The sequence below is a fragment of the Salmo trutta genome, chromosome 8, assembly GCF_901001165.1.
Source record: "Salmo trutta chromosome 8, fSalTru1.1, whole genome shotgun sequence".
Classification (NCBI taxonomy): domain Eukaryota; kingdom Metazoa; phylum Chordata; class Actinopteri; order Salmoniformes; family Salmonidae; genus Salmo; species Salmo trutta.
In genome coordinates this window covers 19,017,454-19,042,649 of record NC_042964.1, presented here as the reverse complement: position 1 = coordinate 19,042,649, position 25,196 = coordinate 19,017,454, and the positions used below count along the sequence as shown (strand labels likewise).

The 25,196-nt window shown below is 45.1% G+C and overlaps 1 protein-coding gene across 1 annotated transcript in view; it reads right to left on the bottom strand.

The window, feature by feature from the left end:
• dnah2 (dynein, axonemal, heavy chain 2) overlaps positions 1-25,196 on the bottom strand; it is a gene marked incomplete in the record, with an annotated part of 180,590 nt that overhangs the window by 66,020 nt on the left and 89,374 nt on the right. Inside the window, 11 exon segments of the mRNA XM_029760275.1 lie at positions 9,887-10,014; positions 10,448-10,628; positions 10,877-11,066; positions 11,813-11,916; positions 12,378-12,566; positions 12,778-12,888; positions 13,306-13,431; positions 13,624-13,725; positions 14,323-14,540; positions 15,091-15,229; positions 16,199-16,379. Of these exon segments, the coding sequence (XP_029616135.1) occupies positions 9,887-10,014; positions 10,448-10,628; positions 10,877-11,066; positions 11,813-11,916; positions 12,378-12,566; positions 12,778-12,888; positions 13,306-13,431; positions 13,624-13,725; positions 14,323-14,540; positions 15,091-15,229; positions 16,199-16,379 (1,669 nt within the window).

Here is a 25,196-nt window from a genome sequence, read left to right as displayed (position 1 = left end):
AGCGCAACACTCAATGTGCTTGTGCTGTGCGCTCTCAGTCTCTGCCACTAGCAGCCGCTGTACAGCCACCTGTCTCTCTTGTGGTGCTTGAACATCCACTACGCGCACAGCTTTGAGCAACCATTTTGAAGGAAAACTTACAGGAGGTTCAATCATAAACACATTCCCAGGCGTTTCTTTAGATAGCAAAAATCTCATTTGCACAGTGGCTAGCTAGTTATGCTAACATTAGCTAGCTAACCAAACGAGAATGTTTACAATGCCATGGCTGAATGCCTCTTGATTCAAGTCTAATTTCCCACAATGATTTTATTCAGAACAGGACATCCATTCCATTTAGCTAAGATTTATGCAAATGTGACCCTTTTCAGGAAGCTAGGCATATGTTCCACATCACTATTTCACAAGAGAGGCATTTGAACATTATAAATGGGTTTTTTTTATGCGTTTTTTGGCAGAAATGCCTTCTGGAACATGTGAACTTTCATGTACCTTAATAACAAGCGTGTGTGCCATTTGTAAACACCAATAAAATTGTTAAAATTACGAGCCTAGTTGGTTTAGCCACGGAAAAACACAGGAACCTTCCCGCTAGCCATGATTGGCTGAGATAATGGATGGGCTGGACATGCCGAGAGATGAGTTTGGATTGGTCTGCCATGTAGCATGCTTCTGTCTATAACATGAGCTGCTCAGTACGTGTAGATCATCCTTTCTACTGCAGCTTTTTTGAAAGATATCATGAAGAACTTCAAAAGTGCTGCTACTGCCCTCAACATTGTTGCCCTGAATTTAACAGGCGCTATCGACACAGATCAGTGGGAAAAAGTTGTGATGGACTACTTTCTGGAGGACGATCGTGGCATGCTGACTCTCTCTGACTCTGAAATGAATCAGTCAATGAGGAAATCCCTGATTTAGGTAGAAACATTTTAATTGAACCAGACATTGTTGAGGTTTCTGATGACAGTGATGGGGAAGAAACGGCGATCAACAGTGTTGTCACAGAAGAAGTTGACAGAGTTTTAAAATCAGTGGAATGCCTGGTGGAAGCAAAGAGATTATGCAAATGCTGAGGGGGTCAAAAACAGAACATAGAAGGCTGTTGTATAAAACATCTTCAAATGAAGGGAAGCCATGGCATCCATGACAGAGAGGTAGAATCATTTATCAAGTATACTAGAGGTCGACCGATTAATCGGAATGGCCGATTAATTAGGGCCGATTTCAAGTTCTCATAACAATCAGAAATTGGTATTTTTACACACCGATTTGGCCGTTTAAAAAAAAAAAAAATTTACACCTTTATTTAACTAGGCAAGTCAGTTAAGAACACATTCTTATTTTCAATGACGGCCTAGGAACGGTGAGTTAACTGCCTTGTTCAGGGGCAGAACGACAGATTTTTACCTTGTCAGTTTGAGGATTCGTTTTTGCAACCTTCCGGTTACTAGTCCAATGCTCTAACCACCTGCCTAACTTTGCACTCCACGAGGAGCCTGCGTGGCAGGCTGACCACCTGTTACGCGAGGACAGCAAGAAGCCAAGGTAAGTTGCTAGCTAGCATTAAACTTATAAAAATCAATCAAGCTTCACAGAATCACTAGTTAACTACACATGGTTGATGATATTACTAGTTTATCTAGAGTGTCCTGCGTTGCATATAATCGATGCGGTGCCTGTTAATTTGTAATCGAATCACAGCCTACTTCGCCAAACGGGTGATGATTTAGCACTGTCGTTGCACCAAACCTAACCATAAATATCAATGCCATTCTTTAAAATCAATACACAAGTATATATTTTGAAACCTGCATATTTAGTTAATATTGCCTGCTAACATGAATTTCTTATAATTAGGGAAATTGTGTCACTTCTCTTGCGTTCCGTGCAAGCAGTCAGGGTATATGCAGCAGTTTGGGCCGCCTGGCTCGTTGCGAACTGTGTGAAATCCATTTATTCCTAACAAAGACCGTAATTAATTTGCCAGAATTGTACATAATTATGACATCACATTGAAGGTTGTACAATGTAACAGCAATATTTAGACTTAGGGATGCCACCCATTAGATAAAATATGGAACGGTTCCGTATTTCACTGAACGAATAAACGTTTTGTTTTCGAAATACTGTTTCCAGATTCGACCATATGAATGACCAAAGGCTCGTATTTCTGTGTGTTGTTATGTTATAATTAAGTCTATGATTTGATAGAGCAGTCTGACTGAGCGATGGTAGGCAGCAGCAGGCTCGTAAGCATTCATTCAAACAGCACTTTCGTGCGTTTGCCAGCAGCTCTTCGCAATGCTTTAAGCATTGCGCTGTTCATGACTTCATGCCTATCAACTCCCGAGATTAGGCTGGTGTAACCGATGTGAAATGGCTAGGTAGTTAGCGGGGTGCGCGCTAATAGCGTTTCAAACGTCACTCGCTCTGAGACTTGGAGTAGTTGTTCCCCTTGCTCTGCAAGGGCCGCAGCTTTTGTGGAGCGATGGGTAACGATGCTTCGAGGGTGACTGTTGTCGATGTGTTCCTGGTTCGAGCCCAGGTAGGGGCGAGGAGAGGGACGGAAGCTATAGTGTTACACTGGCAATACTAAAATGCCTATAAGAACATCCAATAGTCAAAGGTATATGAAATACAAATGGTATAGAGAGAAATAGTCCTATAATAACCTCAACCTAAAACTTCTTACCTTGGAATAGTGAAGACTCATGTTTAATGGAACCACCAGCTTTCATATGTTCTCATGTTCTGAGCAAGGAACTTAAACGTTAACTTTTTTACATGGCACATATTGCACTTTTACTTTCTTCTCCAACACTTTGTTTTTGCATTATTTAAACCAAATTGAACATGTTTCATTATTTATTTGAGGCTAAATTGATCTGATTGATGTATTATATTAAGTTAAAATAAGTGTTCATTCAGTATTGTTGTAACTGTCATTATTACAAATAAATAAAAATTGTCTGATTAATCGGTATCGGCTTTTTTTTGGGGCCCTCCAATAATCGGTATCGGCGTTGAAAAACCATAATCGGTCGACCTCTAATGTATACCAGTCTAGCTACATTTTCAGATATTATATCTTTCTTATTTTGTCAGAAAGTCATTTTCATTGCAAGTTAAAGCGTACTGTTAGCTAGCTAGCTAACGTTAGCTGGCTGGTTTCGCTAGCTAACGTTAAGTGAATGATCTGTGTAGTAATATTATTTGTATCTATTTGTACCATTTGAAATGCTAGTTATAGCCTAATGTTAGCTAGCTAACACTGAACCTATTTGGTTAGCTTTAGCTACCTGCAGATTCAGTGCATGGTAATATGGGTTGGGATTATGGTTCATTGTTTAGCTAGCTACCTACATGTCTAAACAAAAGACTCCACTATGCAAGTAACCATTTCACTGTACCGCTTACACATTTTGGATCCTGTGCATGTGACAAATAAACATAGATTTTATTTGATATAGTGTGTGTTTACCAGAGACAATAATGTGAAGAACAGCATGATCTGCACCAAAGTCAGACTAGGATATAGGCCAAGGACTAGATCAAGGATATTTTTACTACTTGCTTCCATTCAGCCACAAGAGCATTAGTGAGGTCTGGGACTGAAATTGGGCGATTAGACCTGGCTCACAGTCGGTGTTCCAATTCATTCCAAAGTGTCACGCCCTGACCCGAGAGAGACGTTTTTCTCTGTTTGGTTAGGTCAGGGTGTGACATGGGGTGGGCATTCTATGTGTTGTATTTCTTTGTTTTGGCTGAGTATGGTTTCCAATCAGAGGCAGCTGTCTATGGTTGTCTCTGATTGGGAATCATACTTAGGCAGCCCTTTTTCCTTCCTTCAGTGTGGGATCTTGTTTTTGTGCAGCTCAATTAGCCTGCAGAACGTGACGGTCGTTTTTTGTTGTTTATTGTTTTGTTCTAGTGTTCTGAGTTAAATAAAAATAATCATGAGCACTTACCACGCTGCACCTTGGTCTACTCCTTTCGACGACGATCATCACACAAAGGTGTTAGATGGAGTTGAGATCTGGGCTCTTTGCAGGCCAGTCAAGTTCTTCCACACCAATCTTGACAAACCATTTCTGTATGGAACTCACTTTGTGCACGGGAGCATTGTCATGCTGAAACAATAAAGTGCCTTCCCCTAACTGTTGCCAGAAAGTTATCGTCTAGAACAGTGGTTCCCAAACTTTTTATAGTCCCGTATCAAACATTCAACCTCCAGCTTCCAGGGTCAGCGCACTCTCAAATGTTGTTTTTTGCCATCATTGTAAGCCTACCACACACACACTATACGATACATTTATTAAACATAAGAATGAGTGTGAGTATGTCACAACCCGGCTCGTGGGAAGAGCTCTTATAGGACCAGGGAACAAATAATAATATAATAATAATCAATATTTTGCTCTTTATTTAGCCATCTTACATATAAACCCTTATTTGTTCATCAAAAATGGTGAATAAATCACCACAGGTTAATGAGAAGGGTGTGCTTGAAAGGATGCACATAACTCTGTACTACAGAGCCTTCCCTGTAGCTCAGTTGGTAGAGCATGGTGTTTGCAACGCCAGGGTTGTGGGTTCGATTTCCAAGGGGGCCAGCACAGAAGAAAAAAAATGTATGACGTGTATGAAAATGTATGCATTCACTACTGTAAGTCGCTCTGGATAAGAGCGTCTGCTAAATGACTAAAATGTCAAATGTAAAAAACTCTGCAATGTTGTACTGGAGAAATACTGGTCTCAGTCTTAAATCATTTTTTCACACACAGTCTGTGCCTGTATTTAGTTTTCATGCTAGTGAGGGCCGAGAATCCACTTTCACATAGGTACGTGGTTGCAAAGGGCATCAGTGTCTTAACAGCACGATTTGCCAAGGCAGGATACTCTGAGCGCAGCCCAATCCAGAAATCTGGCAGTGGCTTCTGATTAAATTCAATTTTCACAGAACCGATTGTTGCAATTTCAATGAGGCTCTCTTGTTCAGATATCGGTTAGTGGACTGGAGGCAGGGCATAAAAGGGATAACGAATCCAGTTGTTTGTGTCATCCGTTTCGGAAAAGTAACTGCGTAATTGCCCACCCAACTCACTCAGGTGCTTCGCTATATAACATTTGACATTGTCCATAAGCTTGAGTTCATTTGCACACATAAAAAATCATACAGTGATGGAAAGACCAGTCTGTTAACTTGTTAACTTCTTTGGGATAGGGTGCAGAATTTTCACGGCCGGATAAAAAACGTACCCGATTGAATCTGTATACTACTCCTGCCCAGAAACTAGAATATGCATATAATTAGTAGATTTGGATAGAAAACACTCTAAAGTTTCTAAAACTGTTTGAATGGTGTCTGTGAGTATAACAGAACTCATATGGCAGGCCAAAACCTGAGAAGATTCCATACAGGAAGTGCCCTGTCTGACAATTTGTTGTCCTTCTGTTGCATCTCTATCGAAAATACAGCGTCTGTGCTGTAACGTGACATTTTCTAAGGCTTCCATTGGCTCTCTAAAGCCGCCAGAAAGTGGAATGGGGTGTCTCCTGTCTCTGGGCAAAGAACAGCCGCAGAATTTGTAAGTGGTCAGCCTGGGGACAGTGAGACTGAGATGCGCGTTCACGAGACTACTCCATTTTTTTCTTTCAGCCTTTGAATGAATACAACGTTGCCCGGTTGGAATATTATCGCTATTTTACGAGAAAAATTGCATAAAAATTTATTTTAAACAGCTTTTGCACCATCAGTACAGATACCAACACATCTTGACCACCAAAGTCCATTTGATGTCACAAAGCTGCCCAGTACTTTAAAAATATCCTCTCCTGTTGTCCTGGTTTCCAGTGGATTGCAGAAGAGGATGTCTTCCTTAATTGACCCCCCACAAACGTAACAGACATATACCAGGAGCTGTGCCAGGCCTGCCACGTCTGTTGACTCATCCAGCTGTAAAGCATATAATTCACTGGCTTGTATGCAAAGCAGTAATTGTTTCAAAACATCTCCTGCCATGTCACTGATGCGTCGTGAAACAGTGTTGTTTGATGAAGGCATTGTCTGTGTAGTTTTTTGGGGCTTTTTCCCCCAACATTGTCTCAGCCATATCCGCGGCAGCAGGAAGAATTATGTCCTCCACAATAGTATGGGGCTTGCCTGTCCTAGCCACTCAGTAGCTCACCATATAAGGCGCTTCTTAGCCCCTTCTTATTAATAGTATCTGTTGCTTTTATGCATGTCTTACTACTCGAAAGTCGTCTTAATTCTCACTCATAAAACTCCTGTGGAAGGCCTCCCGAGTGGTGCGGTGGTCTCAGACACTGCATCACTAGAGATCCTGGTTCGAGTCCAGGCTCTGTCGCAGCCGGCCGCGACCGGGAGACCCATGGGGCGGCGCACCGGGTTAGGGGAGGGTTTGGCCGGCAGGGATGTCCTTGTCCCATCGCGCACTAGCGACTCCTGTGGCGGGCCGGGCGGAGTGCACGCTGACACGGTCGCCAGGTGTACGGTGTTTCCTGCGACACATTGGTGTGGCTGGCTTCCGGGTTAAGTGGGCATTGTGTCAAGAAGCAGTGTGGCTTGGTTGGGTTGTGTTTCGGAGTACGCACGGCTCTCGACCTTCGCCTCTCCTGAGTCCGTACGGGAGTTGCAGCGATGAGACATGACCGTAACTTCCAATTGGATACCACAAAATTGGGGAGAAAAAGGGGTAAAAAAACAACAACAAAAACCCAAATAAAAAACACTCACGTGGCTTATTTTTCAAATTGGCATGTTTTGTTTCTAAATGTCTGTTCAAAAGTGAAGGTGTCATTGAGTTTTAAGATAGTAATTTTGCACATATAACACACTGTGGCTACTCCAAATTTAAGTGAACCCCAAATCAATGTAGTTCTCATCATATTTGCGCCTCTTCGATGGTCCAACGTCCCTGTCTGTCGTTCGGTGCTTTCCTGAGTAAGGGGGCAGTAGCTCTTCGGCTGCATCAGATTCACAACTGTCAGTGTCCATGCTAGCTGGGCTAACAGCAAATGTAGAATGACTGATGCTAGCATTGGATGTGCTCGTGGAAGCAGAACAACTTGTCGTCTACAGGTGCAGGTGTAGTAATGCTGGTAGTAGCAGTACTACCAGTAGAGCTGGTATGTGTTTCTAAGGAAGCGGGCCTTACTTTTTTTTAACCATTTAACCATTCGAGCAAACAGAATGAGCAGCAGCTACGTTTGGCTACATACGGACAGTTAGTGGATTTCCCGCGAGAGAGTAACGGTTAATGTGATTGGATGTTAATTATTTCACTAGGCTACCTGTATTTGACATTGTGTTGTTATTTCCCTGAACTCTAGATGGTTCCAAAATAATTTGGGCAGTGAAAAGAGGCTAATCAGGCGAGAAAAAAAACTCACCCAAATATTAAAAGAAAACTCACCCGTTGGAAAATATAAATAGACTGTTTGAAAATGTGAAGGAAAAAAAACACGTACCCCATTTTGGGAATACCTGGTCTAGAATGTCATTGTATGCTGTAGCGTTAAGATTTCCCTTCCCTGGAACTAAGGGGCCTTGCCCAAACCAGTTGGCACTATGCATTGGGGCAGGTAGCGTTCTCCTGGTATCCGCCAAACCAAGATTCGTCCATTGGACTGCCAGATAGTGAAGCGTGATTCATCACTCCAGAGAACGCGTTTCCACTGCTCCAGAGTCCAATAGCAGTGAGCTTTACCACTCCAGCTGACACTTGGCATTGCGCATGGTGATCTTAGGCTTGTGTGCGGCTGCTCAGCCATGGAAACCCATTTCATGAAGCCCCCGACGAACAGTTCTTGTGCTGACATTGCTTCCAGAGGCAGTTTGGAACTTGGTAATGAGTGTTGCAACCGAGGACAGACAATTTTTACGCGCCACGCGCTTCAGTACTCGGCGGCCCCTTTTTGTGAGCTTGTGTGGCCTACCACTTCGTGGCTAAGCCATTGTTGCTCCTAGACGTTTCCACTTCACAATAACAGCACTTACAGTTGACCAGGGCAGCTCTAGCAGGGCAAAAATTTGACAAACTGACTGTTGGAAAGGTGGCATCCTATGACGTTGCCACATTGAACGTCACTGAGCTCTTCAGTAGAGCCATTCTACTGCTAATGTTTGTCTATGGAGATTGCATGGCGGTGTGCTCGATTTTATACACCTGTCAGCAACGGTGTGGCTGAAATAGCCAAATCCACTCATTTGAAGGGGTGTCCACATACTTTTGTATATACTGTATAGTGTACCATTTTCTACCTCTTTCTCTACTTTTATCCGATGTAAAAAACACAATTTATATATATAAATATATATATATATTTTTACCAGTTAAAAACAAATTCTTATTTACAATGACGGCCTACCCCGGCCAAACCCGGACGATGCTGGGCCAAATGTGAGCCGCCCTATGGGACTCCCAATCACGGCCGGATGTGATACAGCCTGGATGGCTACATTAGTTCATGTCGAAAAACATGGATCAGTAGCCTCGGCTAGATCTAATAGCTGTATGATATTTTACATGAACTGACATGGTTGATCTGTTGTTATTGTCTTAGAATACAGTTTATTTTCTGATTTCTTCCCCTATAATCAAAAGATGTTATACCTACAGCCCAGTGCGATGTTATTATTTGTATGTAAACATCTTTATTTAGGGAACAATTTCAAAAAATGGCATTCATCGAGTTAATCGCACAGAAAACCATGCAATTAACTCAATGAATTGTTGTAATCATTTTGACAACCCTAGTAGGTGTTCAAAAATGTATTTCCCGTGGCACAGCGCCACAGCTAAAAGAATGCAGCAGAAACACTGGTGCGTTCGTTCCTAATTCATGTCTGTGTGTCATCGTCACGTAAAGTAAAATCCATATTCTGTAACATCAGATTTGTGAGACGCAGCGTAGCGGAGACAGTAAATGCAATATCCACCAGATTGATTTGATGATATGCATCTATATCTATCCTTCAGTGCCACGGGAACTCAATCTCATCTGATGATTGCTTCGATCTCAACATAAAAGAAACGTCTATATTTCATTAACGCGCCAGTGATAATTCTACAACATATTCTTTAGAAACCACCAGGCATTGCGAGCGAACAGTATTGAATATATACCTACTGCCAGCGCAATTCATTAAACTGACACACTTATATGGCATATGAATATCTTGTTCATTTAGTTAACAGACACAGTGGGCAAGTAGGTTTTTCAGACATGGTGAAATAGTAGATATTACAGTACTATCTTGTAGTATCATAGTTCAGGCCAGGAGTTTTTCAAGGGCTTCCTGTGAGCTAAGCAGGACAAACTCTAGGCCCTATGGTCAGGAAATACTCTGCAGGCAGTCAAAAGCAACATTAAGGTCTGAAACGGTCATTAACGTAGTATTATTACCTTATTACCTGTCACTTCCTCCCTCCATTCCTCCCTCCCTCTCTCCATTCCTCCCTCCATCCCTCCCTCCATTCCTCCCTCCAACCATTCCTCACTCCCACCATTCATTCCTCCCTCCCTCCATTCCTCCCTCCATTCCTCCCTCCCGCCATTCCTCTCTCCCGCCGTTCCTCCCTCCCGCCGTTCCTCCCTCCCGCCATTCCTCCCTCCCGCCATTCCTCCCGCCATTCCTCCCGCCATTCCTCCCGCCATTCCTCCCGCCATTCCTCCCGCCATTCCTCCCACCATTCCTCCCACCATTCCTCCCACCATTCCTCCCTCCCTCCATTCCCCCCTCCCTCCATTCCCCCCTCCCTCCATTCCTCCCTCCATTCCTCCCTCCCACCATTCCTCACTCCCACCATTCCTCCCTCCCTCCATGCCACCATTCCTCCCTCCCTCTGTACTTTATTACCTTGCAGTTGTTGAATCCCTCTCCGAACAGGGTGATCTCAGCGATGAGGGTGGAGTCTGGTACCACCATGGAGATAGGCCTGAACATGGACTTCAAGTTGTCAGGCAGTTCCGTACGACCGGCATAGCCTGGAGATGGAGAGAACACATATTAACACATGATCTCTCTCTCGCTCTATCCCCCTCTCTCTGTCTCCCCTTTCACTCTTTCTTCCCCTCTCTTTCCCCTTCTCTCTAACACACACTAAATCCGTTTTAGAAATGTGACAGTGATTCTAACTTGAAGTAAGCTAGGCTTTAGTGAACAAACACTCACACTTGACTCTTTCCCCCTTACTAGTTCTGATAGCTACTTTACTGAGGAAAAATGAACTTACTCTGACTGTGATAAGGGGTTGTCCCACCTAGCTATCTTAAGATGAATGCACTAACTGGAAGTCCCTCTGGATAAGAGCATCTGATAAATTACTAAAATGTCAATTCTGAATCCTGAATGGATATCAATGAGACATTTCTCAATACTATAGTTTCCTGTATGCACAGATATGTGAAATGACTGTACCAGGGTTCATGGTGATGAAGATACCACAGGACCAGACCAGGCGGATCTCTCGTCCTTCAAAGATGAAGCTGGTGGCTCCAGCAGACAGAGCAGACAGGATTGACAGGATCTGCTGAGCCACCACTGACAACACCTCAATGTTGATACGGTTAAACTCATCAAAACAGCCCCACGCACCCGTCTAGAGACAGACACAAATGATTTTAGCCTGGCATTATTTTCAACACACTGTGTTACCTGAAAGGTCAATTGTGTTGCTGTACAACACTGACTTAAGTGCATAACCCATTCAAGACTTTCAATGGATATGCAATGCCTAAGATGAAGTACGCTGGCTGTTTCTCAGACACAGATTAAGCCTAGTTCTTCACTCAGAGGGAAACCATCTTAATAACATAAGGGTGCATCTGTTTCTTCACGGTCCAGTACCTGAGCCAGTCCAGAGTACATACGTCCCATGGACTTGAAGTCCATTCCATCGGAGCAGTTGACCACGATCACGTACATGCCCATAGCCTTGCCCAGGTCCTTGACCGTCTCAGTCTTCCCTGTCCCTGCTGGACCTTTAGGAGAGCCCCCCCGGTGGAGGTGGAGGGCTGTGGTCAGGGTCATATAACACCTGGAAGATGAGAGAGGGAGAGAGATAGGGGGGGGAAAGAAAGAAAAGCGCTGTGCATTGCAGCTTCTTCAAGGTGCTGGAATTTGGCAGAGACAACTGAAATATAGTGCACTTTAGCAATAAGGCCTGAGGAGGTGTGGTACATGGTCAATATACCACGGCTAAGGCCTGTTCTTATGCACGACGCAACAACACAAACCCCCGAGGTGACTTATTGCGATTATGAACTGGTTACCAATGTAATTAGAGCAGTAAAAAGACATGTTTGTCATACCCATGGTATACGGTCTGATATACCACAGCTGTCAGCCAATCAGCATTAAGCACTCAAACCACCCAGTTTATAATATAATATAAACCCCAGCCGTTTCATATATTTGATCTCTTCCAGAGCTAGCACACCTGATTCAACTTGTCAACTAATCATCAAGCCTTAATTATTACATTTGTATATACTTTTTTCGCAAATATTTTCTTACTTTAACGAAAAACTTTGCATTGTTGGTTAAGGGCTTGTCAGTAAGCATTTGACAGTGAGGTCTACACCTGCTGTATTCAGCGCATGTGACAAATCAAATTTGATTCATTTGGGGAAATGAGGTGAGATAGTTCAAGGCTGCAGCAAAATTATGAATCGTCCCCGAGGAGAGGATGAAAACCACTGATACAGGGAATAGCTAGTGTGAACTCTGAGATGTGGCCATGATCTCTTTACTGTGAGGTCCTGGGTTGATGCTAGTGTTTACCTGTCAGTGAGTGGGGTGATGACCAGTCGTCCAGAGTTACCCAGGTACTCATAGCTGTACTGGAAGTGTGTGTTGGTCTGCCTGATGATACAGTCATCCACTTCCTATGAACAGAGAGAGAAAAAAACGTTTAGGATGAAACTTGAGCTACCTCTTCACTTTCAACCCTCTTCCTGCTTTCTGTTCTACCTCCTCTCACCCCTCTCCGTACCGTCCCCCAGTAGAGGAGCTGGCAGAGACAGTTGAAGGCCCCTTACTCCTCTTCTAAACCCCCTGTCCTAACCTCCTCCTTACCTCCCCCTCTCCTTCTCCTCTCATCACCTCCCTCTCCCACCCCATCTCACCTCCTCCTGACCTCCCCCTCTCCTCACCTTCTCCTTTCCTCCCCCTCTCCTCACCTTCTCCTTTCCTCCCCCTCTCCTTTCCTCCCCCTCTCCGTACCTTCTCCTTTCCTCCCCCTCTCCGTACCTTCTCCTTTCCTCCCCCTCTCCTTTCCTCCCCCTCTCCGTACCTTCTCCTTTCCTCCCCCTCTCCGTACCTTCTCCTTTTCTCCCCCTCTCCGTACCTTCTCCCAGTAGAGACGGAGCTGGCAGAGCCAGTCGAAGGCGTTGACGTCGTTGCAGCCCGTCTTAGCCAGCTTGTCGATGACGTCGCGGTCGTGCACCTCCACGGTGACCAGCGCAACGATCTTCAGCCGCAGGATCTTAGACAGGTTCCCCCGGATGGCGTCAGAGTAACGGTGCAGCATGGACAGCTGGCGGGCAGGGACGAACGGTAAAAGGTTAAAGAGTCCAACAGGCGCTAGTGTAATTGTGCATAAGGTCCCTGGTTAATTCTCGGTGGAGGGACGGTTCCTCATCACTCATGGTGTTGGAGGCTACTTTGAGCAGTGGAGTTTCACCACTCATAATGTCTTGATAACAGAGTGCTGCCCTTCTCTCTCTCTCTCTCTCTCTCTCTCTAACCTGTTTCTTCTTCAAGGACTTGAGGGCAGACTTGTCGGCCCTCTCCTTGCCGGTGATCAGAGACTTGGTGACGTCAGCGGTCCACTGGATCTGACTGGCTGTGATCAGCATCTGGACGGGAGGGACACTGCAATGAAGTTCAAAGTTCAAAACTTTGGTGTCCATTTTAGGTGGACATTTGTTTTTGACGTCCATTTTGTAGCATCAGAAGGCACAGAGAGAGACAATGAGAGTGTTCAATAAGGACTAACATTCACAGTGAGGGATGGAGGATAAACATTTGAGCACAGAGAGAGAGAGAGAGAGAGAGAGAGAGAGAGAGAGAGAGAGAGAGAGAGAGAGAGAAAGAGAGAAAGAAAGAGAGAGTGAGAAAGAGAAAGAGAGAGAGAGTGAGAGAGAAAGAGAGAGAGAGAGTGAGAGAGAAAGAGAGAAAGAGAGAAAGAAAGAGAGAGTGAGAAAGAGAAAGAGAGAGAGAGTGAGAGAGAAAGAGAGAGAGAGAGTGAGAGAGAAAGAGAGAGAGAGAGAGACCTGTCCAGGCCAGTCTTTGACCCATTTGTCTCTCTTCCCAGTCATCTTCTTCAGGGCCAGGCGACAATTCTTCAGAGAGTCCTTTAATGTCCAGCGCATGGTCCTCTCCACGTCACACAGCCAGGCCTGCACACACACACACACACACACACACACACACAAAATCAGAAAAACACATATTGACAGAGGCAGTAAGTATAAGACAATAAAAATACCAAAATGCATGACTCTTGTGTTCATTAAGTTTGAGTGAATAGCCAGTATCAGTTCATGAATAGACTGTAGGTGTGCAGGTAGCAGGTGAGAGAGTGTTGGAACCTCCACAGGGCCCTCCAGCAGCACAGGGTGGATGAACTCCACAAACTCTCCCTCCGCTGAGAACATCCCGCTGGCCTCAGACTTAGCACTGCTGATCCCAACCTGGACCACACACACACACACACACACACACACACACACACACACACACACACACACACACACATACACACACACACACACACACACACACACAAACACACACACACACACACACACCATAATCACAATCACAATCATCATATACACTACTCTGTTTATCATATATCCTGATGCCTAGTCACCTTACCACTATACATATCTACCTCCGTCCATCCAGTATCCCTGTAAATATGGTACTGGAACTGACCCTGTATAATGCAGTGTCCCTCCCGTCCAGATGCTTACTTACTTTATTGTGTTCTTGTTATTTCTTATTTTTATATCTTGTTTATTTTTGTTCTACCTTGTTATTTCTAGTATTGTATTGTTATTGATTACTGCATTGTTGGGGTTAGAGCTAGCAAGAAAGGCATTTCACTGTACTTCTGCATGTAACATTAAAACATTCAAACGAAGAAACACAGACACACACAGTCAGACAAGGACACCTGGATAGTGTGTGTGTGTGTGTGTGTGTGTGTGTGTGTGTGTGTGTGTGTGTGTGTGCGTACACGCGTGTGTGCACCTCTCCCTACGTGACCTTGTCTGTATGCCTACCTTTCCCATGCGAAGGCTCTTGATGTTATCGAAGCACTTCTTGAGGTGCGGCTGCACAGCCTCGGGGTGGCGTGACTGGCCCAGGATCTCCAGCAGGTCGTCGTTGGACAGGAAGTAGAAGCGAGGGAAGATCTGGCGCTTGGTCTCCAGGTACATGTCCAGAGACTTCTGGATCTCCTCCAGCTTGTTGTTCATCTCAGACAGCTTCTCTGGCAGGCCTGGGGGAAGGAGAAAGAGATATATGAGGGAGTTGCCTTCCATTTGTTTCCGATTACACCATCGGTGAGTGTGCAGTTTTTGGTTTTTGTTCCAGCCCAGCACTAGCACACCAAATGGCCCAGGGGTGTGAAGGTGAACAGAAAGGCACTGGAGCAACGAACCGCCCTTGCTGCCTCTGCCTTTCCGGTTCCCCTCTCTCCACTGGGATTCTCTGCCTCTAACCCTATTATGGAGGCTGAGTCACTGGCTTACTGGTGCTCTTCCATGCCGTCCATAGGAGGGGTGCGTCACTTGAGTGGGTTGAGTCACTGACGTGATCTTCCTGTCCGGCGTTGGCGCCGCCCTCGGGTTGGTGCTGTGGGGGAGGTCTTCGTTGGCTGTACTCGGCCTTGTCTCAGGGTAGTAAGTTGGTGGTTGAAGATATCCCTCTAGTGGTGTGGGGGCTGTGCCTTGGCAAAGTGTGTGGGGTTATATCCTGCCTGTTTGGCCCTGTCCGGGGGTATCATCGGACAGGGCCACAGTGTCCACAGTGCGTGCGTGCGTACGTACCCGGGTGGTGTGTTCCCCTCAGGGCGTTGTTGTCCTTGTTCAGTCGATCCATGATGGTCTTCCAGCTGCTGTTGATGTCATCAAACTCTGTGGACTCTCTTGGAAGCTGCTTACGGATGTCCTCGCCCAGGAAGATGTTCTAGAGAAGAGAGTGATGAAAGAGAGAGAGAGAGAAGAAAGATAAAAAAAAACAGATAAGAGAAAGCCGAGGGAAGAGAGACAGAGAGAAAGCGAAAGAGAGAAAGAAAGAGCGAGAGAGAAAAACAATAGACGAGAGAGGAAACAGACCAGACAAAACAGAGAGAAGAGAGGAAACGTGTTACAGGTGTGTTTATACCCGGCAGTAGACACTAGATGTTGCTAAAACACTCTACCACTCTGTTTAGACAGCTGATCAGAGCTAAACGAACAAACACGTTTTATGTTGTACTCCATGTGTTTTACGTTGTACTCTATGTGTTTTAATTTGTACTCCATGTGTTTTACGTTGTACTCCGTGTGTTTTACGTTGTACTCCGTGTGTTTTACGTTGTACTCCGTGTGTTTTACGTTGTACTCCGTGTGTTTTACGTTGTACTCCATGTGTTTTACGTTGTACTCCATGTGTTTTACGTTGTACTCCATGTGTTTTACGTTGTACTCCATGTGTTTTATTTTACATTGTACTCCATGTGTTTTATTTTACGTTGTACTCCATGTGTTTTATTTTACGTTGTACTCCATGTGTTTTACGTTGTACTCAGTGTGTTTTACGTTGTACTCCATGTGTTTTACGTTGTACTCCATGTGTTTTACGTTGTACTCCATGTGTTTTATTTTACGTTGTACTCCATGTGTTTTATTTTACGTTGTACTCCATGTGTTTTACGTTGTACTCAATGTGTTTTACGTTGTACTCAGGATTTAGGCGTGAGAGAACTGCGAATGTTGATGAGTTGATGTGAAAGGTTGTTTGTCTATAGAAGAGCATACAACTTAAATGAAGGCCTACACTGTTCCTCTGTTATGCTCCTGACCCCTGAGTACACCCAAGATCTGTCAGGGTGTAAGAATGGAGAGAGAGAGAGAGAGAGAATAGGGGTTCTATGTGTGTGTGTGTGTAGTCTACCTCCAGGTACATCCACTGCCTCTGGACAGTGAGGATCACCTCTATGACCTCCAGCACCAGAGAGAGGCAGCGTTCCCAGCGGTCCACTTCCTTCTCAAAGGCCCTGACGAACCTGGACGCCTTCATGGTGGAGAGGGTCACCTGGTTGTCCTCCAGGGTCTGGAACACTTCCTCTGTACCCCTGGAGGGTTTAGGAGACACCGGGTCAGATGGAACAAGGTCCACATGTATTATAATGGCTGGACCCATTGAAATACATGTCGTTTGAAATATGCAGAGTTTGACCGATGACTTAAACCCTTCTCAAAGATAAAAGAGCAGCATTTGACATTTTCAGAGAACAAAAAATATATATATATTTTGCGTTTTTTCAAACATACTATACCTGCATACATATGACGAATATTCAAACACATATTACTAGGGAGAATACGTTTCTGTCCTCCAGTCTGTTTCTGAGTCTCCAGTCTGAGTAGGGATATAACAGTGCTGTGTAGCTACTGTACTCTGAACAGCTATTATCACTGACTCACACACACACACACACACACACACACACACACACACACGCACATTCTCTCTACACCTAAGAAAGAACACAGTGAGGGGCTGAGGGACGGTGGAGTGGGTGGTTGGGGTGCAGGTAGGTAAGGTAGGGAACAGCCCTCACAACAGCAGAATAGACCTTTCCTCTACCTCACTAGCTGAACCTCTCTAAAATATTACAACAAAGAAAACAGAGTGGTGAGGAGCTGAGGGACTGAGGAGGGTATGATGGGGGAGGCTGGGGTTGAAGAGGGGGGACGAGGTAACCAGAGCTTTCAAAAACAGAAATAAAGGGTACAAAGTAAGAAGCTGTGGTCTCCGCCCCCCCCCCCTGCCTAGCGTGCCTTGTAACCATGGCAGCAGCCTCGTGCGGCACTGCAGCCGTCGCCATGCCAACGGCGGCGGCAGCCTTCTGCGGGGATCAGACGCGGTGGGTGACACCTGACGCATACACACACAGACACAAACATGCAGACACACACGTACACACACCTGCAAACCCACAAACCCACGGCTGACACACACACACACACACACACACACACACACACACACACACACACACACACACACACACACACACACACACACACACACACACACACAGAGAGATCATGGCTTCAGCAGGTGTGCAGAGAGGCAACTTTTCTTTCATTTCATCAGACGTGGTGTGTTCTGAGCACACTGTGTATTAGACACACATACAGCGACACACAAGCGCGCCCATACCACTGTTGTCCACGTATTAATAACCAGTCCTCCAATGTCAATTTGAGCTCTCGAGGACTGTGGTGCAGAGAGAGACAGGGCCATGCAGAGAGGAGAGGAGAGAGAGGGCCTTAATGTATTCACACTGAATCCTGACACCACAGGAACTACAGGTTCAACTACCTACAATACCAGACTGGGTGGTTTGGGGGTTGTCAGCATAGAGAATAGCCTACCTGTTGTTTCACCACATTAGGTGGGAGAGATAGGATAGGATTCAAATAGTGTTCTAAATGAGAGAGAGAGAGAGAGAGAGATGAGATGGGTTCTTGAGGGAAGGGCAATGAAAGGAGGAGGCTAGGTTATCCTCATGCTCCTTCAGCTAGGGGGACACACACACACCGCTCAGAGCGCACACACACACACACACACACACGGCGCATAGGGCATACACTGCTCAGAGCACACACACAATGCTTAAATGCACATACACACAATCACTCAAAGCACAGGTACACACTGTTAGTGACTAATCACACACTCCATAATGTACACTGAGATTAGGAACACCTAATTTGTCCGCTCCCCCCCGCTCAATTCATTGGGGCATGGACTCTACAAGGTGTCGAAAGCGTTTCACAGGGATGTTGGCCCATACTACCACTTACACATTCAAGACCCTATGTTCACTCTGCTTTGCTTGTAATGCCACACACACACACACACACACACTAACTCATCATGTACATTCATACAACTGTCAACTGACACAAAAAATACAAAGACAAACACACGCATGACACGCACACTGAGCCGACACACACACATCACTATGTCTCCATCAACTGCTGAAGCAATATACGCTGACCACAAACTCACTTACCAACAACACTCGCCACACTCTGCACATATGCTTCACTTGATCCATCCATCCGCCACACACACAGACAAACACACACACACCAGCCACACATGTAATACATGCTGAAGGATCTGGTGTTACCCAGCAGAGCTAGAGGAGGAATGCCCAGAGGGCCGAGCTCAGGGCTAGTGCCCAGAGAGCTGCCTGCCTGAATGGCTGAATGGAGCCCAGAGACAGAGCTGTGGGGAGGCGCGTGTGTGTGTGTGTGTGTGCCTGATTACTGTACAGACAGGCAAATAGCCATTACTGCCATGCTGTTTACTGTATACTGTAGCTATGGTATACGTGTGTGTGCATTTTGCTTTGATGATATTTTTCATGAGGGCTGTGGAATATCCGTTGGTGATGTGTGTGTGTGTTTGTGTGCAGGGCTCGACATTAACGCTTGTCTTCTTGTCCGGGACAAGTAAACCAAAATTGTCGGACAAGAAGAATATAGGTTTGAGTTGTCTGAAAGGACAAGTTTAAAAAATGTAATCCAACAACAATCCCAATATCAAACAATTACTCAGATCATAATTGGATCAGAGAGGCCAACATTGGAATAATATTCAAATCTATTTTTCATGTACTTAAATAAAACAGCGGACATGTCAAAGTGTATGTGATATGCATATTGGTTACAACCTCATGTCCAAACCTATGCGACATGAGGGAGGCAGCAGAAAATGTAGCCAAACTTTCATGAGACTGTTAATTACAAAAATATAGGCTAAACACCAGTCATGTTTGACAAATACAATGAAGGATAATTAACATAAACGTCTAAAGGCTCGATTCTGTCAACATATCTGAGGCACAGTTTGTTCAGATTAAATGGTCACAAGACCAGAGAGTGAAGGACAGTGCATGTCACGCACCGCACCCAACTTGAATCTGAGTGGAGGAGGTCAGCATTTTGAAACTATTTAACCATAAACTTAACTGTTTCAAACCTGGATATTTTATGTAATTGTATGAAGCATGTCTTACCTTGTTTCAAAGTAGCCTAGCCTAAAATACGACCATAAAAATGTTGAGGGAATTATTTTATAAACACTTAAAATTCCAATTTATGTTCTATTGGTTTTCACATTTTTTGGGGGGAATTGTCCAGCAGCCAAATGCATGATCGTAGTCATATAAGTAACCCATGCTAGTTGTTGCATCTTTAGATCTCCCCTCTTTCTTAATTTCGAATTTATATTTTCATCTCTGTCAAATAGGGATGGGAAGTTCGTCTCTTTTTATTGACTCATTCAGTAAAAAGAACGACTCTTTCGACTCATTTCTTTCTTTGTGTCGTGTGCTTAAAAAACAACATACATATGTTGATTGCTAGGCATACAAATAAGATTCTCTCTTGATGCATTTGAAACAAAGTCTAGTTGTGGCCGCAAATGGACTAGATTGTGAACGACTCTTGGTGGAATGCATTGCTTTACTGCCGTGAAAGGTGATAAACACAATATCATTCTCGAACTGCATCCCCCCAAACAATTCGTTCTCGAGTTCGAGTTTGTTGAGCAGAGCCTGTGTATGTTTTGGTTCTACAAAGCAGTGTCCATTACAACATTCATTAATCAATTCATTTAATTCATTCTTGCACCATGTGATCAATTATCAGTTGTAAACATGTCTTTTTCTTCTCTATGCTCATTATCTATTTTCCTGCGCACATACGACAGTTGTTGGTCGTCTCTGGAGTCGCTAAACCGGAGGAGCGTGTATTAATCCTGCTGTAGACCTCATTGCTGCCAGCACAGGTCAAACGAACGACTAAAATGAACGAGTCACTGTTAAGGGCTTGCAAAGTAAGCATTTCACTGTAAGGTCTACACCTGTTGTATTCGGCGGATGTGACAAATACAATTTGATTTGATTTGACAGACAAATCAGAACTCACGAGTCCGTAAAAAGAGCCGTTCAAAAACAACAAATCGCGAACTGCACACTACTACTGTCACGACTTCTGCCGAAGTCGGTCCCTCTCCTTGTTCGGGCGGCGTTCGGAGGTCGACATCACCGGCCTTCTAGCTATCGCCGATCCACTTTTAATTTTCCATTTGTTTTGTCTTTGTTTTACACACCTGGTTTCACTTCCCCAATTACTTGTTCATTATTTAACCCTCTGTTCCCCCATGTTTTTGTTGGGAGTGATTGTTTGTATGTATACGGTCCGTTATTGTGGGCTAGTTTATTGTGTTGTATTTATTGATTCCTTGAGTAAATTACGTTCCTTACTCATTTCTGCTGTCCTGCGCCTGACTCCTCCACACCAGCTACACACAGGCCGATTACAACTACTGTAACATGAAACCGCTCATGCATGTGATGCGCTTTTGAAAACTGTGTTTTCCCGCTAATTGCATTTTGTAACATTCTTGTGCTCATTGTTGAAATAAAACTGTATCAACATTTTAAGCTAAACAATCTGATCTGTTCCATCAGCCTCATTGGGGTAAAAAAAAAATGTTTCTGTACAGTGGTTGTATGAATTTTGGATCTGTCATCCCAGAACTGTAACAGAGTCCTATTTTTTATCGTCCCTGGGACAACGGGACGACCTTAATTTTGAGCCCTGGAGCAAATTATTTTATAAATGCATAAAACGTATTTGGTCCAAATTGCAATGTTCCAATATTTTATAGGTTACCAAGGGTGGCCAATCATCCTCCAGGAGACAGGCTTGAATATGCAAATAAGCCATCAGGCAGAGTGTAGCCTACATCTTTGTCTGATTCTCTATGTTCATTTTTATTTGTTTTGTTTTGTAAAATGGTTCCTTGCGTCATACAATGGGGGGACGATGACAAGTGACTTAAGTTTTGGACAAGTAAAAAACCTGTCCTCACACTAAAAGAAACATGGCAGGTTTCTTGCAGTGTGAGGAACAGGTGAGAGACAAGCAGAGGGAGCTGACAAAAGTCTCCTGCATCGACTGTATTACTGCGGACCTCCTCTGAGACCCAACACACAAACAAAGGGGCAACAGCATACAGAAACACACGCACTCACACAGACACACACACTCAACTTCCACTATGTTCTCCAAAAATGCCAGGCTGCCCTCAGTTAAAAATATGTTTCAGATAATTGGGACCATATCTGGAAACAACAGTGAGTTCTTTGTGTTTTATGTCTCTGTGAAGCTAGTGAAGCCAACTGTATTTGTCTGAATCTAAAACACCTTGTGAATACAGGTCTATATTTTATTATCTCTACTGTACATGAGTATTGTGCATTTACCTGAGTGAGCATATCTGCACTGTATGTGCGTGTGTGCGTGCGTGTGTGTTTGATTGAATGTTTGTTTGTGTGTGTAGCAACCCTAGGCCTCTTTCATTGCCCCCCCTGCACCCCTTCCTCTCCACTGGATTGAAACTATGAAGGGTTTATCATGGAGCAATGAACTCCATATCCCTGCCTTTTCCCCCACACCCAATGTTTACTGCAGGGCAGGCATTGATCGACTGACTCTGGTGCAGCCTTAGCGTAGCCTTACCTCTTAGTCTTTCCCCCATCCACAGTTGACTGCCTGTGCCTTAGCGTTAGCCTAGCGTAACCGAGCTTTTGTAGCGCTAGCCTTAGCGTAGCCTCCCTAGCTGACTGATTGTGCCTTAGCGTAGTGTTCGCCTCCTAGCCTTTCCCCCCTCACTAGCCGATCTGCGTAGCTGGCCGGGGATGCTAATTGATTTGGGCTGAAGGTCTAACTCTAATCTGCAGCAGATGGCCAAGGCATTCCTGCATTCTCCAGCAGTCAGCCAAGATCTGCCCAAGGTAATGAAATCCAGGAGAGCGGCTCTCTCTCACACACACACACGCGCGCGCACGCACACACACACACACACACACACACACACACACACACACACACACACACACACACACACACACACACACACACACACACACACACACACACACACACACACACACACACACACACCTATTGGCGTATGGGCTAAGCACTGGGTGGCAGTGTTGGGCTGTGCCAGCCATGCGGGGGAGCACTTTGCACTAAGGACATCCTAAAGACACAAATCAATGGCCATCATTTGGAGAGAGGGTAGACCTGGGCTGAAATCATTTTCAGAGGTCTTGTGCGGCATTGCAGAGTAAACAGTGTGAGCACTAAATTACACAGAGGGGAGGCTGGAGAGTGGTGTGTGGGGGTCTGTGTGTGTGAGGGAGAGAGAGAGAGAGAGATAGAGAGAGGGGCTTGTAATGCAAGGGGGGCTTGTAATGCAATAACAGAACAATACAGAAAGGGAACATAGCTCACTGTAACTACTATCCTCAGCTATCAAGTGCATATGGGACTGTGTGACGGGGAGTGCAGGTTGGGGAGTGTACGTCCAAACAGAACAAAAGGGTGTGTGAGTGTGTGTGACTGCCTTTCTCAGGCGTGGGCGGGTGTAGTGAGCTGTGTGCTATGTTTTACCAGAGGAGAACATAATGTGTGTGTGTTCTTGTGTAGTGGAGTACGGACAACAGTGTAGATGCAATTATATACTGTATGAGTGTGATTGTGTTTGGATTTTAGTGTGCGTGGCCGAGGACATAGTGTGAGGTGTGTGTGTGTCCATGAGAGCCTGTGTGTATGCAACTGAAGGATGTGTATTCATGGCAACCGGTCTGGGGCCAGTGAGAGATGGATGGGTGGGTGGTAATTACAGGTGATTTGTGCTCCTCCGTGCACAGTGTGTCCTGTCTTCCTGTTATTACAGCCAGAGCACAGAGCAGTACACACACACACACACACACAGAAACACACACACACACACACAGCAGCACAATGCTGTGGAGCCTTAACAGCAGGGCCAATTACACTGGCAGAGGATGCCCCTGCACACGTCCTCTTTCTCCAGGGACAGGGCCATAGCTCGCGTTAACCCTCCTATAACCAATGTCAGCCAGACTCTTTGGCCCAGTTTGTGTGTGTGTGTGTGTGCGTGCGCTTACCAGGGCGGCCACATCCACATTGTTCGCTTTGGCAGTGTGTGTATGTGTGTGTGTCTCCCCACATCTTACTCATACTGTCCATAGCATCATCATCAATCATCTCTTCCCCTGGCCAGACATTGCCATCAGTTATTGAGAGGCACAATAATTTGGAATTGATTTAGTCCCCCACATTGGATATGATAGGTCGGCTCTGAATACATATGGCTCAGTATTTGGAGGAGGGGTGGATGGGTAAATCCTGGAAAAGATGGAAATATTCTGAAGAGTGATCTAAGCTTCCCCGGGAGAGATTAAAAGAACCCCATCACATGTCCCTCATCCTCTCCTACTCCTCTCCTACTCCTCTCCTACTCCTCCTCCTCTCCTACTCCCCTCCTCCTCTCCTCCTCCTCTCCTACTCCTACACCCACTCCCCTCCTCTTCCTCTCCTCCTCCTCTCCTACTCCCCTCCTCCTCCTCCTCTCCTACTCCCCTCCTCCTCCTCCCCTCCTCCTCCTCCTCTCCTCCTACTCCTACACCCACTCCCCTCCTCTCCTCCTCCTCCTCTCCTACTCCCCTCCTACTCCCCTCCTCCTCCTCCTCTCCTACTCCCCTCCTCCTCCTCATCCTCTCCTACTCCCCTCCTCCTCTCTTACTTTAGTCTAGGTATGACTGGGATGATGAGGCAGAAAAATGCACAATTGCTGGGCCTGTTTGTGTGTGTGTTTGTCCGGTGCGTGCGTGTGTGCTTGTGTGCATGCGTGCCTGCGTGAGGGCAACAGATTTGGGAAGGAGGGATAGAAAACAGAAGAGAGAAACGGAAACACCAAGCCCACGTTGTCATCCTCTGCTACAGAAAACAGGGGTGTAACTTGGAGCCTATAAATAGGGAGATTGGCATGTGAGGAGGAAGAGAGAGAGAGAAGGACCTCTTTAAGCTCCCTCCACCTCTTTCTCACTATCTTTTTCTTTTGCTCATCCACCTCTGCCGCCCCACCTGTCTGTTTATTTCTGTATCCTGTCTATTTGTCTATCTGCTTCCCCACCTGTCTGTTTATTTCCGTATCCTGTCTATTTGTCTATCTGGCTCCGCACATGTCTGTTTCTTTCTGTATCCTGTCTATTGGTCTATCTGGCTCCCCACCTGTCTGTTTATTTCTGTATCCTGTCTATTGGTCTATCTGCTTCCCCACCTGTCTGTTTATTTATGTATCCTGTCTATTTGTCTATCTGGCTCCTCATTCCACCCTAATATCACCCCACCATCCCTCGGGGATGCAAACTTGTGAGGGCCCAAAAAGGTGCCAAAAAGGTTTTGCACGGAAAGTAGTGTTGAAAGTAGGGGGGGTCCTGTTAGCTCTGAACCCCAGGACGCCGTTCCTGAGTTCTGCACACTAACACACACACTCCACACAAAACACATTGTAATAATGTATTATTGTATATTTTATATTATGCATCTATAATGATGGAGTAATGATTTAATAATGTATCATATATTGCTTTTTTGTTATTTCTTTTATAAACAATACAAAACATAAACATACAAACGACAACATCACACAAACATCAACTACATCACACCTGCCCAGACCCACTAGCACCCCCCCATCTCCAGCGCCCGCATGACTTTCTGTCTCTTTCTCTCCGTAGCCCACACAATTTCAATTTTTCCACGGTATTAATGACAGCAGATTGATTGATTTCCACGTTTTTTCAAGGTGAGCGATGAGAAGAGAATCGTCCGACCCATTGGGTATCTCTCTACACCCCCATATGCTGTGTCTTGAAATATGCAGACAGATTAAATATGCAGACGGATGAAATACTTCTGATAGCCAACTTTCTAGCTCCGACCACAACTTCCAGACTTTGTAGCGATCCCAGAAAGCATGG